Consider the following 17,788-nt stretch of genomic DNA (forward strand, 5'->3'; position numbering starts at 1 on the left):
ATGACAAACATATTTTTGATAAGCAATTTTGTTGAATTCGTTCACATAAACAATCATTGCAAATAAATCTTTAATGATACGGTTGCCACAGTATTAATTTTGTCAATTTTGGTAACAAAAACCCGATAGGTTTAAATAACAATTACTTAATGGAATGCAAAATCTTTGACAAGAGAAAATTATTTATATTGAGCATTAAGAATATTTCCTTGCACGTGAAGACATGTCGATCTAATAAAGAAAATATGAATCCCTATAAAACATCCTAATCGACAAAATTGAAAAATGTTGAAGGTTTTGTTTGCGTGATAAGTGAAAGCCGCCTACACTCATCCTCTCTCCCGAAGCATCGGCTTAAACAGTATCCAACAATAAAATATAAAGTGGTTAAATTGAGAATTAAACTATTCAAGACATATAAAATCCTCCTATATAGCCATTTATTATGAAAATGGAAACTCACTTAGGTATTCTGGAAGTTTTTCGCATGGTTGTTCTGTTGAAATAAACATTGAACATCTAATTTAACAATGATAAAATATATCAGTTCTTTTTTTTATTTCCACATTTTCAAAAAGCAATAATACATTATTTTACAACAAACAGATAAATTGTACAAGGCAATTTGATTCTCTTGTAATGTTCAAAAACACGTTTGATATCGCATCCTCATCAACAAATATTAAAATAAAGATCGAATTAATTTTAATAAAATGTATGCGATTTATAGACAATAACTCCATAGCAATGAAATGTAAATGTAGCTTACGGTCAAGTAGAAATGCCGAAATCAGATGAAAAATTGTTGTAGTTCCACACAACACTAAAATAAAAAAAATAGCTCTATTTCTTTTATACTTTCATTTCAATGTGGTATGATAAATGTTTGGCATGTGCATATACATTTATTCGTAAAACAATTAGAAAAATACCGTAAGTGGCTACATGATACAGCAACTTATGACTTTTCGTCAAAACTGAATAAATGCCATTTTTAAGGAAAGGCTAAAAGGCCTCCATTTAGTGCGATAATCAGGTGTAAAACGACTGTTCTTGTTCGATTTGATCAGATGTTTTAAAACAAATCAATTAATTTTATTCACAAAAAACTAGACCATTTCTTGTCAATCTTAGTCACTTTTCTGAAAATGCTTGCAGTTTTTTGTCTAGGCGAATTTTTTTCAAAAAGACAATTTTTTACAAAAGACGAAAAGATATCTTTTCGTCTGTACAAAGACTTCAAGCAAATTGAGAAAATGTTTTCGGCAAAATATTTAAAAAAAATCTTTTTGGTGTGTGTTAAAATCGCATTAAAATCAGTCGACTTACACATCATGATCTCATTTATTGGAGTCCTTTTAAAGTTTTCGTACATTTCGGCATTTTTGTAAATACATCGATTTACGCAATAAAATGAACATGCGCAAAGCCGAAGCGAGTCACGTAGTAAACAAACAGATGATCAAAAAAAAAAAAAAGGAATAAGTGCACGCATACGACTGCTATGACATTTTAATTCGGTAAGTATACTATTTCTTGGAATATGTTTACATTTTTTTAGATCATTTGCGAAGATGATGACCCGGCTGGATCATATGATTTTGAAAGCGACTTTTGTGTTTCGTCGAAATTAAGTACAATAACGCATTTAAACTCTAACGCCTAACTACTACTTTAATAGAATACTAAAGGAAGCAGATAAATATGATGCAGGTACGTTTTATGACGTCAACACGCTAGCTAGGACATCAGTCTCACGAACGATCTTGAAAAGCAAACACTTTCCTGTAAATATTTTAATGAGTTTAAATTTATACATAATCTCTCAAAAAAACCGTATGCGCTCAATCACTTCTTTCAATTAGATTTACTTTAAAATGTGTTTGTTCATGTTCATTTAAATACCGTCATAAAGTTGCACAGTTATATTTTCTCTTTCGCTTTTTCGCGTTATTTGCGCATTCTCACGTGTCTTGATATACAAGATGATATAGGAAAATGGAGGTATGTAATGTTCACAAACATAAGTATTTAGATTTGCAGTCTTTAATGTTTGATCAATTTTGGTTGTCATACCTCCTGAAAACAAGGTATTGTTACGCAGTGCCTTGAGTTGGGACAATGATGATATAAATTACATAAAACAACAAAAATTATTTAACAAAAGAAGATAAAATTAAAAAGAACAAAGAAGCAAAAATTAGAACTTACGCAGATATATTTTGCCTTTCATGATTTAAAACAGGTGTACTTGTTTATGAGTCCGTATTGTTCGACCTCTTCAATAATATATTATCTTTCCTTGGCCTTCACATTGTGTAAGTCACGTCCAATTTAAAGAAACGTAAACAAATTCATTATCAAGGTCGACGATTCATTTAGAAGCGGTAGTAGGTTGTGCAAATGCAAATAGTTACTCCAACGTTCTATAATAGTGGCGGAATGACCGTGTATTTAATGAGTCGCACTCGCTAGCCGCGTGATTTCAAAATTCAGTTTAATCCATGTCATTGTTTCCTTGAGCAACTAACTTAATACTCAATGTTCAGTACTGATTTGTTTCATGAACGATTTAGAGGGGGTGTTTATAAGGATTTAGTTTCCTATAAAATCGTAGTAAAATAAATTATTTATTAACTAAAATATTCCAAGTGAAATAGCTTTACTTTGTGGCAGAAATTCATTCCGTTTCTTTGTAAAATTTTGATATGCCAGGGGAAGCTTGAAATCTAAAAAAATACTTTTGCGTTTGATGTCGTCTAAATAGGGTTGATTACCCCCGTTCACACATTGACTGCTGTTTCTTCTACGCTAAAAGAGTTGCCGAAAACGTGTCCGATCCTGACAAATGGAAGAAACGTAGTAGAGTCTTCAGAAGTATGTCGAGGTAAGGTCTTCATGGTCCGGAACTCTACGACCTCGCACAACTTATTTTGAGCATGTTCAGACAAGCTAGCGGGGAAGTAGCCAGCAAATATCGGGGTAAAGTTGTAAAAAGAGCGTAGAAGAATCGCCGGTATTGTACAAACAGCGCTGAAGCATCGTAGAGAGATATTCATGATCGTAGTAGAAGCGCATATAAGGCGTAGTACAGTCGAGAACATATCGAGTGCTACTTTCTTACTACGTTTCCACTACGATCCCTGCGTTTCTGACAATCTTACGAAGGCCTACCATAACCCAACCACCCATAGAAGGTAGAAGTTTGTTTTTTAAAGCTCTGATATTTGACCAATCATCATCTGGCAACTTCATTTATATACTTGACGATCAATATCAGCTGGGACTTCGAACTTTGCAAACTTACAGTTACAGTTGCAAAAATTGAAAATGCCCCGTAATAAACCCCGTGGTAAAGGTCATAAAAAAAGGTTGGAAAGAAGTGAAAAATTGTGGTCGAAACCCAATATGTAAAGAGATCATCACCAAAATCGCACTAGAAGCGTAGTACAGGTACAACCGTAACGGTATCGGTGGCAGTATTGTAGGTCTGCTTAGCGTCGTAGTATGATATTGAATGTCGTAGCGGCAGCGTCAGATAAACGCAGTTAACTCGGCCGCTGGTCTGCTACAGTCTGCATTACATCGTAGTAGAAGCGTTAAACGTTGGAGTATCTTAGTACGGTCGTAATAAAACCATTATTTGCCAAATTGCTCGATGGCCCCGATCCAATATTTTTTTCAGATCGTGATGATCGTCCTAAAGTCGCGTTAACAAGCACTTATACAGCAAAGTTACTTATAATACTTTAAGATAAACAGTGCGATCCACTCAGTGCTGGATATTATAAAGTATAGTAGAAATGTGGGCATAATTTTGCTGGTTATCAAAATTATCAGACCTTGATAGTAGAGATGAATTTCAAGTTTGAAGTGAAATATCTTGTGGTGATTTTGAGAAAATTAAAAAAATATATAGAGTGGTATGAAAATAAATATTTCATGAGTGGCAGTAGCCACGAGTGAAATATGGTAATTTTCATGCCACAAGATGAAAATAAATCATGTATTTATAGAAAAAACTTGAATTTTCTGTTTATTATGTACATTTTTCTCTTTTTTGCGATAAAATTTGAAAAACTTCCCCTTAAATTTTGTGTACTGGTAGAATTTAAAAGAAAGTAGTCCGGCAAAACACCAGTGAAAATACGGAAAATATGTTTCACTGCAGTGAAAAATAAATTTTTACAGTGAAAATACGGAAAATGAAAATACGCATTTTATTTCATCAATATTTCTCAATATTTCATTTATAAGTATATAATAAATGTATCTATTTATTGAAAAGGGAGACAATATTTGAAAAAAGACCTTCAGGATAACTTGTCCAAATTTTGATAGAATTTTAAGTTTAAAGGAAATACATTTCATACTTTTTTACTTTTGAGAAATTAATCTGAACAAAAAGGTCAAACAAAGTGTAACTTTAGGAAATGTAATTTAAGGACCAACTATTATTGTATTTGTATATCACATTTTAATAAGGAACATGTGTACCAAATCTGAAACTGATAGATTTAATATATATTTTGGAGAAAATGGACCATAAAGGTCCCAGTGACCTTGACCTTATGACCTGTTAAAAACAACATATCAAGATGCATAAAAAACAATTTTCTAAGAAATAACTTTTCTATAATAAAGTAAATGACCATGAACGATAACTTAACAAAGTATATTAAGCAACACCAACGCAATTGCAATCATTGCATTGCCCCACTTTTTCTCTGAAAAGTAGAGTTAAAAACATATTTGAATCGGACAAAAAGTGCGTGCGTTCCGATTCTTAAAAGTAACGTTGTTTGTCCAAATATTTTCTAGGTTGCTTACAGTATTTATAGCCAAACCCTTAACTTATGAATGATCTCATATTGGTCAAACAAAAAAATGTAAATAATGGTGAACATTTATTTGTATAACAACTTTTTACGTGACATTTTTTTTTATTATGCAATAACAAAATAATTATACGGATCATCAATCCCAGACCCTGATGCACTCTCTATATGCTTAATTGTTGCATATGTGTCACAATTCTGAAAAGCTATCTGTAAAAGAAAAAAAAAAGAACTTGATTGATCATCCCAATGAACCTGATTCATTATATATAATTTAAAAGTATTTGGCCTTTTAAAAACTAGATATAATATTGAGTTTTGTTTGGTTTATTTCAAGAATTAAAAATAAAATAATAAAAAACACACTTATCATTAAAAACTAGTACAGTAGTGGATTGGCTACTCTCTGTTGTTTCTTTTAAAAGCTTATCAGATATATCAGATAAGATTATATTAGATATAAATTTATAATTTGATGGAATATCTAAATGTGCGTATCATACAATATACTTGTGTAATTGCATAGTGCGTTCTTTGAACACTATTTGTTTGGTATAATTTACTTTGAAAAACATTGTTTTACTTGCTTACAAGGTAACAGGTTATGTGTCATTACCAGAAATAAAATAATTTGGTCAAGCTAAACCTTTAAACATGTTCTACATTTGTATAACTAACTGACGCACCTTGAAACCGCCATAAGTACAACCAAGAAAGATTCCGGATAGACCCTCATGGTCACGAACGCCGGCATACTCTGTCTTAAAGGTTGCTATGGGGGTATAGGTTGGAATAGATGCACAGTTTGCCATCACCTGAATGTTATAAAAAGTATGTCCCTGGTATTAATAATGATTAAATATAATACAAATCTTCATCTCTTTTCTCATTCAAATGTAGTGAACAAATAATCCTAGTAATCTGTAATTCAAATCTTTTTTTGGTATTTAAAGCCGTTAAAGGATAATCCTGTCAATCTTTTTCGGTTAAATTTAATTCTATCTTCATTTTCCTTCACATTAAATCATTCAATGAATACAATATTAAGTTCAAGCAATAAAGTAAATACTGTTTTAACTGCTTCACGTGTCATCAAAAACTTTATTAAAACCCTTAAAACAATTGCATTGCTGAGTCGAATGTACACTTATTCTGTTTTTCTCTCATTTGTTAAAATATTAATATTGATCAATATTACAATGCATGGATATAAATTGAACGTGATGTATTATATTAAAGATACTTCTAGAGTTATTGTATTCTAATTGCATGTTTCATGCAGTATATCGTACAAAGCACATAAAATGTTAAGAAGATCTTAATATTATCTTACGTTTGGTCCTTCTTTCCAGTTTTCAGGGATTCCAACTTGACAATTCACTAAAACATAGGCTTCGTTTGAGGTTCGATTACCAGACAGACAAAGGTAAGCTAAAGGATGGGAGACCGACACTGAAGCAGCTATTCCTGATATTGAGCGATACTTCTCACAATTGGTAGTTATATTTAATGCATTTGTTGAAGATTGATCTATATTAGACGGCACTGGTTGTGGATTTTGAATTGCATGTGATGAAGTTGCAGTTGAGCCACCAAAAGATGATGTGATTTGATGGTTATTAAAATGTTCAGTGTTATGTTTGCTCGTTCCACTGGCTGGTTGGGTGGCGGATGGCACGAATGGTGATGTTGCTGACGCAAAAGTGTTTTCTTGAGTTGTCGGTTTTGTGGTTAGAGAAACTGTTACGGTGCTTGATGGCTCGGCCTTTAGCGTCGACACTTGTGTAAGCAAATGTTGTTCTGTGGTAATTTCGAAATTTACTGTTGTATGTGTTGCAAGATTCCATATTTTATAATTAATTTCAATTACATTGTACCAACAAATTAAGGTGTAATGCTAATGCTTATAATTGATATAAAACATGAACAAGAAACAACCGCAAGCGATGTTCACGTTCGTCTGTTAAATAACCATTTTAACACAAAAATAAATAAATAAAAATACAAAAAATGGGCAAAACTAAAAGAAATACCGCTGTCAGAAGTGTGCCCCTTGTATATCGAACTTTACTTGTAAGAGTAAAAACTTGCATTAGAATAGATAAACCATATTATGAGTAGATGATGTTAACTAAATTTTATAAACATACATCAAGACATTAATATATAAAAGCAAATTACTAAACGAAATATTTCTTTAACCTTTTGTGCATGTGCAGACATTTTCATGTCCTTTGGAAAATGTTTCTGAAAGAAAAAGCAATATTTTATTGATCTTAACACATGCAACAAACTATAAATGCAACTACCATTAATCATGACATGGTTCGTTTCTTTTTCTTATATTTACACTGAACCGGCAAAACAACTTAGTTACCCCACCCCCTCCCCACCGCATATTGTGAGAATATGGGAAATACCATGAAGCAAAACTCCACATACCTTATCAAAATTAGATGAATATCATTTGCATATCATGCATATTGGCCAAACCCAGCACACGATTTTGAGAATATATACATTGTACTTCTCAACTTGATGAATTTTGTTTTAAGGGCATTTAGTTTCGAAAGTGACATGTTATACAGGTGTGTTTTTGAAAACTAATGAAATTATGCAAGAGTAACTCAAATATTATCTTTGGTTAGATTTGTTTGAAATTAATATCATTTTAGTTAAATTTTGCTGGGTTAGTTTATGTTAGCAGTTAGTGTTCAGTGTACAGCCTGTATCTATAACATTACAATAAGTTCAAATTATTTAACAATGATTCACACTATAAATTATATTGCTAATATTTCAAAGGAAATCAAAGTAATTGGATTGTAGGTATTTGAAGTGATAAATTAATGACATTTAATAGTTAAATTTGACAATTAAAACCTTTTAATATGATTAAATAATAAAGTTTACATGTGTTACTTAAAGGAACTCCGCTGAGATCTATAAGCACACAATATATAATTTTAATTTCTTACATAGATCAGCTGGGGCAATTAAAACGAAACTATATGCAAAATTCAATTCAGGAATATACCCAAAAATAAAATGAAAATCGTATTTCTTTCAATGTTGCAATCCTGAGCCAGTTTGAGTGAAAGGCATTGTAACGCTGTTCACAAGTTTGTAATCTACACCTACATCAAATGCTACATTGATCTCAATAGTTCATTTTCAGTCATGTCATGTCAGTGAAGTTTCTGTAATTTGAAAATATTTGAGTATCGTATTATATAGATACAAACGAGCAAGGTGCAGGATAATGTCCGTCTGAACATCTACTCCAAGATGGCCCCTGATGTCTCTCAGATGTGTCCAAACTGAAAATCATAGTGCCATAGATCACAGCATTAGTAGCAATATAAGAACGTACAGCATGGTTTATAAGCGATTTATTTCAAGTAAAACAATTAACGACAAAAACTCAAAACAGAACAAAAACAACAACAGATAAAATAAATAGATAAAAAAATTCCTGTATGTAAAAAACATAAAGCCGAGTACTTTTAGCGATGTTGATTGCATGCAACTTGAGTCAGTGCTTCTGCTAAACCGATTTAAAAAAATTCTTCTATATGATCATTGTTATGCTTAAACTGCTGTTTTACATGAAATTGTCTGGACTGTCTATTATATTAAATACACGTAGAACAAAACAACACCCCTGAATATAGTGTGGGACTTTTTGATATTTATATAATCGAAGCACTGGTGACCACTACCTTACACATTAACGCAAATAGTTCCCCCATAAATCTGTGATGAAACTAAACATACCGTGACTATTAGACTGGCATTGAGACTTTGCATGTGTCTGGCTTGTTCGCAGATAAAAGTAATGGAACAAGTCTGAAATATATCAATGATAGAGATCGTATGAATATATAGTACGCTCATTATTAAATCCATAAAAATCATAGTTGAATGTGTCTAAAAGAGAATGCAATAACTATGTTTCGAAAGCTGCATTTCCAATGACAAGTTTATTTTGCCCTTTAACATGATATACTGAACAAAACAGAAACATGTCCTGCATATAAGTGCAGATAAACACAAATATATAAATCGGGATTCAAATGGATTTATATGTATTGAAAGAGTATTTAATTGCATTTTTGTTTGTGAAAACAATTATTGCTAAGGGTTTATCCAAAATTAATAAAATGCTAGTTAAAATGCAGCTTTCGCGTTCCAATACAAACCCTGGACATGTCACCAGTCATGCCTTTAAAGGTATAATTTTGAATCACAAAGTGGTGATAATTTACCTCCATGCAATAGCCACGGAGTAATAGCTTAAGATATGAGTTTTAAACCAAACATAGTTCACTGTACAGCGGTAAGTGAAAACATTAAGTCAATATGAAACGGGGTACACCTTAAAAGGGCTGTCGGTGCCAAGCAAAGGGCCTTCCTGCCTTTCATGCCTTTTTTATTCGTACAAGGGTCTCACGTACTCGACGCAAGACAATGTGAAATGACACAGCGACAATGCAAAAAAATGTCGCTTCACATTCGTATTGTCGAGCGTCACATGGCGTTGTCGCATTGTAACTTCGCGTTGTCCCATTGTAACTTCGCGTTGTCCCATTATCACTTTGCGTTGTCAAGTGTCGGGGTTAGCAGAAATACAGACCATAACACGCGACAATGCGATAAGACGCTTGACAATGCGATACGACAAACGACAACACGAAGTGATGTTTTATAAAATGTCGCGATATTTTTCTGACTTTTACACTGCGACAATGCGACAACGCGAAGTGACAATGCCAAGTGACAATGCGACAACGCCAAGTGACGCTCGACAATACGAATGTGAAACAATTTTTTGCATTGTTTCTGTGTCACTTCACATTGTCTTGCGTCGACCCTTCAACACGACGGACAACATTATAAATGACCCGATAAAGACACCGTAGAAGTATGCGCAAAGAGCCGGGGTTTAACTATTTAATGCTTATGGTGATCTGGTTCAAAAGTTCATCACAAACTTAAGCTTATATAAATATTAAATGGAACCCGAGTTGGCAAGTTTCAACGGGAAGAAAAAAATTATATGAAATGTATGAACACAAACTTACATTCACAATTTGAATTATGCACCACACAGGTCCAATAGTTATCGTGGTTGTCTGAAAAATTAAAAAAATTACGTTGATAACGTAAAGTTATAGTTACGCTTTAAATAACTAATGAAAAAATTAAATAAAATTTTATCAGACTTCATAACATACTACAGATTTAGTTAATATATCAGAGTTAAAAAGATATTGAATAAAAACGTTTACGTCCTATACTGTGCACGTGCTCCCGGTCAAACTTATGTGAACAATGACATCCCGTTCCATCAATATTGTGACTTTCGACGTACCCTGTAATTATTAAACACATTAAATACATATACATTATCTTTTGATCTAACATTCTTTATGATATTAAAACAGTTTTAATAATATCAATGGTCACAGTTACAAATGTACACCGTTAATATGCAAGTTTGTAAGTTTCAGTTTATTTCATCACTGTGATACAACGTGACACATTGGACACATTAATAAACTTAACTGTTAATGATGCCATTGGATACATTCATCGTTTAAAATTTAAGGTTATAAATTGTTATGATCATATTAATGGTCTTAAAATGCTCGTGATATCAGTTGATACATTTATGGTCTGAAATTAGTTAAGATATCACTGTACATTTTAAATTTGTGGTCTTAAATTGTACATGGTGTCATTGAATTAATTTATGGTCTAAACTTGTTAAAGATACCGCTGGAAATATTTGTCGTCTTCAGTTATTTATGTTTTCACTGGTCATATTTGTGGTCTTAAAACGATTATGGGATCAATGGATATATTAATGTTCTGAAAATGTTTAAGGTATCACTGTACATGTTTGTGGTTTTAAATTGTACAAGGTATCATTGAATTAATTTATGGTCTGAAATTGTTTCAAGATATCGCTGGAAATATTTGTGGTCTTCAGTTATTTATGTTATCACTGGTCATATTTGTGGTCTTAAAATGTTAATGGTATCATTGAATCCATTTATAATCTGGAATTTTTTAAAGATATCGCTAGACATATTTTTTCAATCGTTTATGTTATCAGGTATTAAAATGTTCATGGTTTATATGGATACAGTCAATGGATATGGTCGTTACTTGGTTTAGATATGACAAGATAAATTTTTGGTTTTAATTTGTTTACATATTTGTGGTTTTAAAATGTTCCTGGTATCAATGGTAACAATTATGGTTTTAAATTGCTTATGATATTACCAGCTGCTATGGTGATTAGTTGTCGTAGACAGGAATGGCTTTTGTCATGTAGTGGGATCAACATTTGCCAAACTGTAATAAAATGTAAACAGTATTACAACCCATTATTTTATAAAAAGTATAGAATATTGCACATTATTCCGTATAAATCCATACTCTTATAATTCTTTATGAATGTCAGTCAATTAATACAAAGAGCATTGAAACACGTGGCTATCTGATTTGTACGAAGAGGCGCAAAAATAAAAACACGTTCCCTGTTGTCACAATATGAAACACCAATGAACAAGCATCTGAATATGATCTTTTTAGCGCTTTCCCTTTCATCACGATTAATAAACCCAGTACAAAATGAGCCAATCAATGAGCATGCTCTGGAGTGCAAGTAACTATTGACTGCACTCCTGTTAACACACTGTGCATGTTGTAAATGCATACGATTTAACTCTGACACATTTTCAACAGATAGGTCTCAATGTTTTAATAATAGATTTAGAGCATGTTAGATGTTAAACAACTGCAGAAGTAGCGCTGAAATACAGTTATGCGTCGTAAAGGTAGCAAAATGTAAACAAAGTAGTATTTTGACTTCCATTCACTATGATTATACCCATTGCCAACAGAGTAAAATAAGTAAACGATAGTTGTATCATAGTTTTGGGACATTTCTGTTGAAAATGTGTCAGAGTAAATTGTATATGATATATGCACATTGCGTTAACTGGTGTGCAGGTATTGGTTACCCGCACTCATGAGCATGCCCATTGATTGGCTAATTTTTGCTTGGGTTTACTTATTGTGACGGCACATAAAGGAAAGGCGGCAGAAATATCATATTCAAATGCTCGTTCATTGGTTACTTTTTTCTGTGGTTTCATATTGTGACAACAGAGAACGTGCTTTTATGTTTGACTATGATACAAAAGAGGAATAACATCAAAACACTCCGCAATCTGATTAATACTCGGGGGCTACGCGCCCTCGTACAAATCAGATAGCTTCGTGTCTCGATGCTCTTTCTATTACTTGTATCACAGTTTAGAGATCTTTCCATATTCAAATTGAATACCCATGCATATGCTTTAACAGGTGTGCAGGTATTAGTAACCTGCATTTTGGTTACCGCGCTATCTGTCGGGGACAAATATAGAGCATGATCGTTAATTGGCTATTTTTTTCTGGGGTTTACTCATTTTGACGACAGAGAAAGGGATAACAATAGGACAGTCATATTCAGATGCTCGTTCTCTGGTTACTTTTTTCTATGGTTTTATATTGTGACAACATGGAACGTGTTTTGATCTATGTGTAAGATACGTTAAACTAACATCAAAACACTCTGTTTCATACACAGAGACTATGCCTCCCCTCCCTCCGACAGCCCCGTGTTTCAATGCTCTTTCGATTATTTAATCTGCATGGCAAATAGGATTTTTAAATTGTTACAAGATAACGAAAAATAGAAAGCTTTTAAGAGATAAAATTGGCAGCGTTTCTGAAGCATAATGTACAACTTTCAAGAAACTTTATCACCAGCCATCACAACAAGTTACAAGTCCTAGTCACGCTGTGAAGCTTTAATGATATGATTACTATAAAAATATCGCTGTTTTTTTATTATAAACGAAAAGAGTGAAATAAAGTTCTTTGTGTTTCAGTGATATTGATAAACACAAAGAACAAATATTAAACACTATGAATTTTAACAATTGACAGATATAAGTAAAGCAGCGTGCTCGCCTTTTTTCAGTGCTTGATAGTGAACAAAACTCTGGAACATAAAGAAATTTCTACGTTCAAAAAGGCGATATAATTCTGTCAAAATTCATGTAAGAATTATTGGCCTAGCACATTGACGTTATATGATGCTCTATAAAAGAGTGTTAAGTTTCAACACATTCATTCAGTAATTTTGGAGGTACCAACTTGCAGGAGAAAAACTTAACAAAAGTGTGACGGCTGCACCGACTCCTGGGCCAGTATACAGCTCTCCTTTTCTATGGATGGCCAGGCTAAAAAATAAAAGACCACAAAGAAACTTTGTAAACCATACAAAATAATAGAATATTTCAAAATACAATAGAAACATACATACATACTTTGGGTATCACTTATGCATGGGTGAAGTTTTAATGTTTTTATAAGATCTGAAATAAAAGATATAAGCGACATGTTCTGTTGGATACTATAATGATTCGTCCCACTTTAACTAATACTGAATAACTCGCACAAAAGTTTGCTACAAGTACTACTGGTACTGCATTTCTGTCACATGAAAGTGGTACTGGTACTGCAGCACTAAGGCATTACTTTAGTTTTCATAAAAAAAACTGAACGAGATAACTCTTTAATTTATAGTATTTATTTATTTAGGAAAGATCAAACTAATAACATATTGACTAGTTAAAATTCGACTTTGTATCTTTAAAATATAAAGCACTTGTTATTATAATAAACGAGTTAAGAGAAGAAAAATAAAGGAATTTAGTATTCTTCAACGGGGGATGACAGAGAACAAAGGACTTATCCCATTTTAGTTCAGTTTTAAATGAAAGATAATTGTATTCTGTTACAATAACCTAAATATTCGTTTTTAAGCCACATGCTGTTAATACTTTTTTATTCTGTTTTTTTTTTATTGTGCAGTTGAACAAAGCTATAAAGCCATTACATGAAAAATATTGATCTTCATTGACTGTAATATAAATAAGATATGAATTACTTGTTTTAGATATAGTACTATTGTAAAATGTTTTCTAAACCTGATACACAACAGTAAATGTTACTTTAGCTGATTCTTTTTTTCAATTCTTTCAGTTGAATAACCAGGAAATATTATTTCTCGAAACAAACTTATCTTGTTGATAAAATGTAGAATACAAATATTGTACATACATCATAATTATAATGAATTCGTGTTTTTACATGTGTCTTTATGCAAAACATGATGAAAATATAAAAGTACTGGTACAAGTACAAGATTACTTCCAGAATCAAAGAACTGGTACTGCAATAATGAATCAAAATCTAAAAATCTGGAAACAAAGTGATCCCACGGAAGCATTAATCACAACAAAATTACGTTAGAATTGCAGACTCGGTTAATACTGATTAGGTTGACAAGTACTGGTATTTAAGTATTATACCCATTGCATTGCCGAGTGGTTAACGCGTTGGACTAGTAATCTAATGATCGCTAGACGCTTGGGTTCAAACCCTGTCACGGGCAATTCGTTGTTTCCTTGAGCAAGAAACTTTACATTCATTACTCAGTACTGGTTGGTACCAGGAACGGGTTCGAAAGTTTGTCAATAAGCTTATAGCTTCCTACACAATCGAACCAAAATAAATTCTGTATAAACCAAGTACTATACTCCTAGAACAGATGAATGTCTATTTGTCACATTCGACGAATAAAAGACTTAGGTAATATAGCTTACTGTTGTATTCAGGGAGGTGGTCACATGACACTGAACTGTGGGGTGAGCCAACTGATACATGAAAAAACAAATGCTTTAAATAAAACATCAGAAAAATCAAAACAAATATGATGTTCTCTTAATTTTATTAATCCTCAATTTTTAAAAGAAAATGTAATCGGGATAAAATTTTGGAAAAACAGATTTTCAAATAAGAGAAACATTGGTTTAGAAACTGATCTGATAAGTTCATTCAAAATAAAGATTATAGAAAAATAGCAGTTTCCATTTTATTTTCGATTCGATTCATTTCAAACAACACTAGAAATGTGTCCATAGGACACGGGTGCCCCCACACGCCACTGTTCTGTCAATCTTATGACTCTAAGTCAAATAGTTTTTGGACTACATGTGCCACAACTAAAAATCTTTTACTAAGTAAAGGGCAAGAACTTTACAAATACTGAATAAGTCCACAAGCAAACCCCAAAGTGCATAAGTACACATGCTGACCAACATTCTTGCTAACTTTCAGGCCTACAAGTCAAATACTTTTTGAGCTATGCATGAACAAATTGAAAATTGCAAATTTATACTACTGTAAGTCAAGGGCAATAACTCTAACAAAACTGAAAAAAATCTACATGTAAAGTCCCAGGTGCCATGCTTCACAGTGATTTTGATCATTATTCCTGTAATTTAGTGATGTTAATCATTATTCCTGTAAAGTTGTTTGATTCTAACTCAAGCACTCAATGAACAAATAACACAACATAATGAAACGGTTTTACTAAGTCAATGGCAATAACTCTACAAATAAATCCACAAGCGAAACCCAATGTGCACAACTACATATGCTGATCAACATTCCCGTAAGGTTTCATGACTCTATGTCAAATCCATTTTAAGTTACATGCGACACAAGTTGAAAATTGCAAAAAATTTCTAAGTCAAGGGCAATAACTCTAAAAATACCCAATAAATCCATACGAAAATACCCAGGTGCACAATTACACATGCTGATCAACATTCCTGTAAAGTTTCATGTCTGTATGTCAAATCCTTTTTGAGTTACATGCGACACAAGTTGAAATTGCAAAATTTTACTAAGTCAAGAGCAATAACTATAAAAATACTAAATACATCCACACGAAAATACCCAGGTGCACAACTACACATGCTGATCAACATTCCTGTAAAGTTTCATGACTCTAGGTCAAATCCTTTTTGAGTTACATACGACACAAGTTGAAAATTGCAAATTTTTACTAAGTCAAGGGCAATAACTCTAAAATACTCTATAAATCCACACGAAAATACCCAAGTGCACAACTACACATACTGATCAACATTCCTGTAAAGTTGCATGACTCTAGGTCAAACACTTTTTGAGTTACGTGCGACACAAAAGAGAACGGACGGACGGACGGAAGGACGGATGTTCTCACAGGACAGTAATTATGTGGCTACTCTATTGTTCTCTCTATTATTCTTTTTAGCCACACAAAAGAAAATAGTCACATAAAAGCATTCCGGAATGAATGACATCAAAGAGAAAGAACAGTTACCTAGTGTCCCTCTAGCCACATAATTACTGCACTGTGAGTGCGGACGGACGGACGGACAAGGGTAAATCTAAATGCCCCCACCCCTTAAAGTGGGGGCACAAAAAGGTCAAGTTGAATAATATCAACGTTAAGGTACCATTAAAGCTTTAAAAATGAATAAAAAAGAAGAAACAGTACACATAATACAAATCTAACATTTTTTTTAAATTCATTTATTTGCTTGAACATTTCTTAACTTCTAGCTTAACAGCATTCACAATAGTAAGCTAAATATAAAGATGATGGCAAAATCACTGTACTGTATTTTTAATGACTTTTTTTGATAGTTTCATGAAAAAAAAAAGTAAATTATCAAAACTGTCATACTTACAAATAAAAGCAGAAACGACATTATCATTTCTAAGCACCAATGTTAAGATGCAACAACCTGAAATCACAGTAAAATAATCTATACAATACAGGTTATGATTCAAAAATATAAACAACAACAACAACATCAATAATAATAATAAAAATAATAATAATAAATTATAATGGCAAACATACTTTTTTCTATTATTAGTTCATTACCTTTATTATAATAATGATAATTAGGCGAGTATTTCCGTTACTTTTTCCACGGATGTCAGCGGCCAAGCGATTTGAGAAATCATAAATATCGTTACTTTTACCACGAATTTTACCAGCAGAACTTTAAGATCGTTTTAGCCATTTTAAATCAAACACAAAATCATGTGTGTTTGCGAATCACATTTTAAATATGTAAAATATGACGTCGCATTAGTATTATTTTTTTTAAAAGTTCTTTTTTAATTAAAGATCAAGTTAATACTTACAAATAAACCAGTTCATGTTCAAAATCCAAGTAAACCTATTTTCTGCTATAAATTAAAAGAATGTCTCTCCTTTTATCAAATTGGGACAAAACAAAGATCTGGATCTAAATATGACAAAATGTCATGCGCAAACATGTTGACCTCATTGATATAAAACGTCCGATAGCGGTTTGTGTATCTTGCTGTACACGTTCTAACAGACAACTTTAAGGTTTCCTTAATTAAAAATTTATATTATTTCGGCCGCCTGACTGAATAATAATAATAATAATAATTATAATAATAATAATAAAAATAGACAACAACAACAAAAACAGCTCAAAAGATCAGGACATAGGAGCGACTGTAGATGATTTATCGTATATATGTTACCGAGTTGATTTAGGTTTTTAAATGTGGCGTTCAATTAAATATTTTATGATTTCGTCCTTTTTTTATGAATTAACATTAAGTTATAATTTTCAGTCTGCGTCCTTTATAGTCCGCTATGAAACTTTAAATAGATCATAAATAATTTCTTGACAAATTTTGATTTTACATTTTTTCTTCTTTTAATTCTATGTATATAACAGAATTACATGTGTTTTAATTTTGAAAAACATAAACGTTTCAAAAACGTTTTATATGCATTAAATATATTCCACTCTTTGTTTACAAATATAATCCTGGGGGCATTTGCAAATTATGGATTAATTTCATTTCTATTTTTATATACTTGTAATCTTGTGTAAAAGGGGTGGGGGTAGGGGGTGGAATATTTTCTTTAAAAAACTCCGTCTATGTATTAACTGTACATGTATCTACCAGGTGTTCGTGTTTTTGTTTTATTAAAATTA

General features: G+C 32.2%; 1 protein-coding gene and 1 long non-coding RNA gene across 4 annotated transcripts in view; both read right to left on the reverse strand.

The window, feature by feature from the left end:
- Window positions 1–441: 441 nt before the first annotated feature.
- On the reverse strand, window positions 442–3,105 carry LOC132756285 (uncharacterized). The gene is made up of 3 exons (XR_009629311.1): window positions 2,212–3,105; window positions 770–823; window positions 442–496 (listed from the first exon to the last, which is right to left on the reverse strand). It is a non-coding gene; the product is annotated as an uncharacterized LOC132756285 (long non-coding RNA).
- A 1,791-nt stretch (window positions 3,106–4,896) lies between these two features.
- The window catches only part of LOC132756286 (uncharacterized), a 43,081-nt gene continuing 30,189 nt past the window's right edge, over window positions 4,897–17,788 (reverse strand). Inside the window, exons 1-13 of one of the 3 annotated variants that reach the window (XM_060747311.1) lie at window positions 16,953–17,097; window positions 16,487–16,543; window positions 14,570–14,620; window positions 13,229–13,276; window positions 11,130–11,201; window positions 10,130–10,213; window positions 9,923–9,973; window positions 8,616–8,687; window positions 8,084–8,158; window positions 7,041–7,085; window positions 6,172–6,617; window positions 5,525–5,653; window positions 4,897–5,048 (exon numbers count right to left, since the gene is read on the reverse strand). In XM_060747311.1, the coding sequence (XP_060603294.1) occupies window positions 4,947–5,048; window positions 5,525–5,653; window positions 6,172–6,617; window positions 7,041–7,085; window positions 8,084–8,158; window positions 8,616–8,687; window positions 9,923–9,973; window positions 10,130–10,213; window positions 11,130–11,201; window positions 13,229–13,276; window positions 14,570–14,620; window positions 16,487–16,543; window positions 16,953–16,968 (1,248 nt within the window). In that variant the 5' untranslated portion in view covers window positions 16,969–17,097 and the 3' untranslated portion in view covers window positions 4,897–4,946. Of the gene's footprint in view, window positions 5,049–5,524; window positions 5,654–6,171; window positions 6,639–7,040; window positions 7,086–8,083; window positions 8,159–8,615; window positions 8,688–9,922; window positions 9,974–10,129; window positions 10,214–11,129; window positions 11,202–13,228; window positions 13,277–14,569; window positions 14,621–16,486; window positions 16,544–16,952; window positions 17,098–17,788 lie in introns of those variants that run through there. The other 2 variants (XM_060747310.1, XM_060747312.1) reach the window with 2 other exon arrangements.

The sequence above is a fragment of the Ruditapes philippinarum genome, unplaced genomic scaffold (assembly GCF_026571515.1).
Source record: "Ruditapes philippinarum isolate M1 unplaced genomic scaffold, ASM2657151v2 ctg2643_1_1_1_1, whole genome shotgun sequence".
Lineage (NCBI taxonomy): Eukaryota > Metazoa > Mollusca > Bivalvia > Venerida > Veneridae > Ruditapes > Ruditapes philippinarum.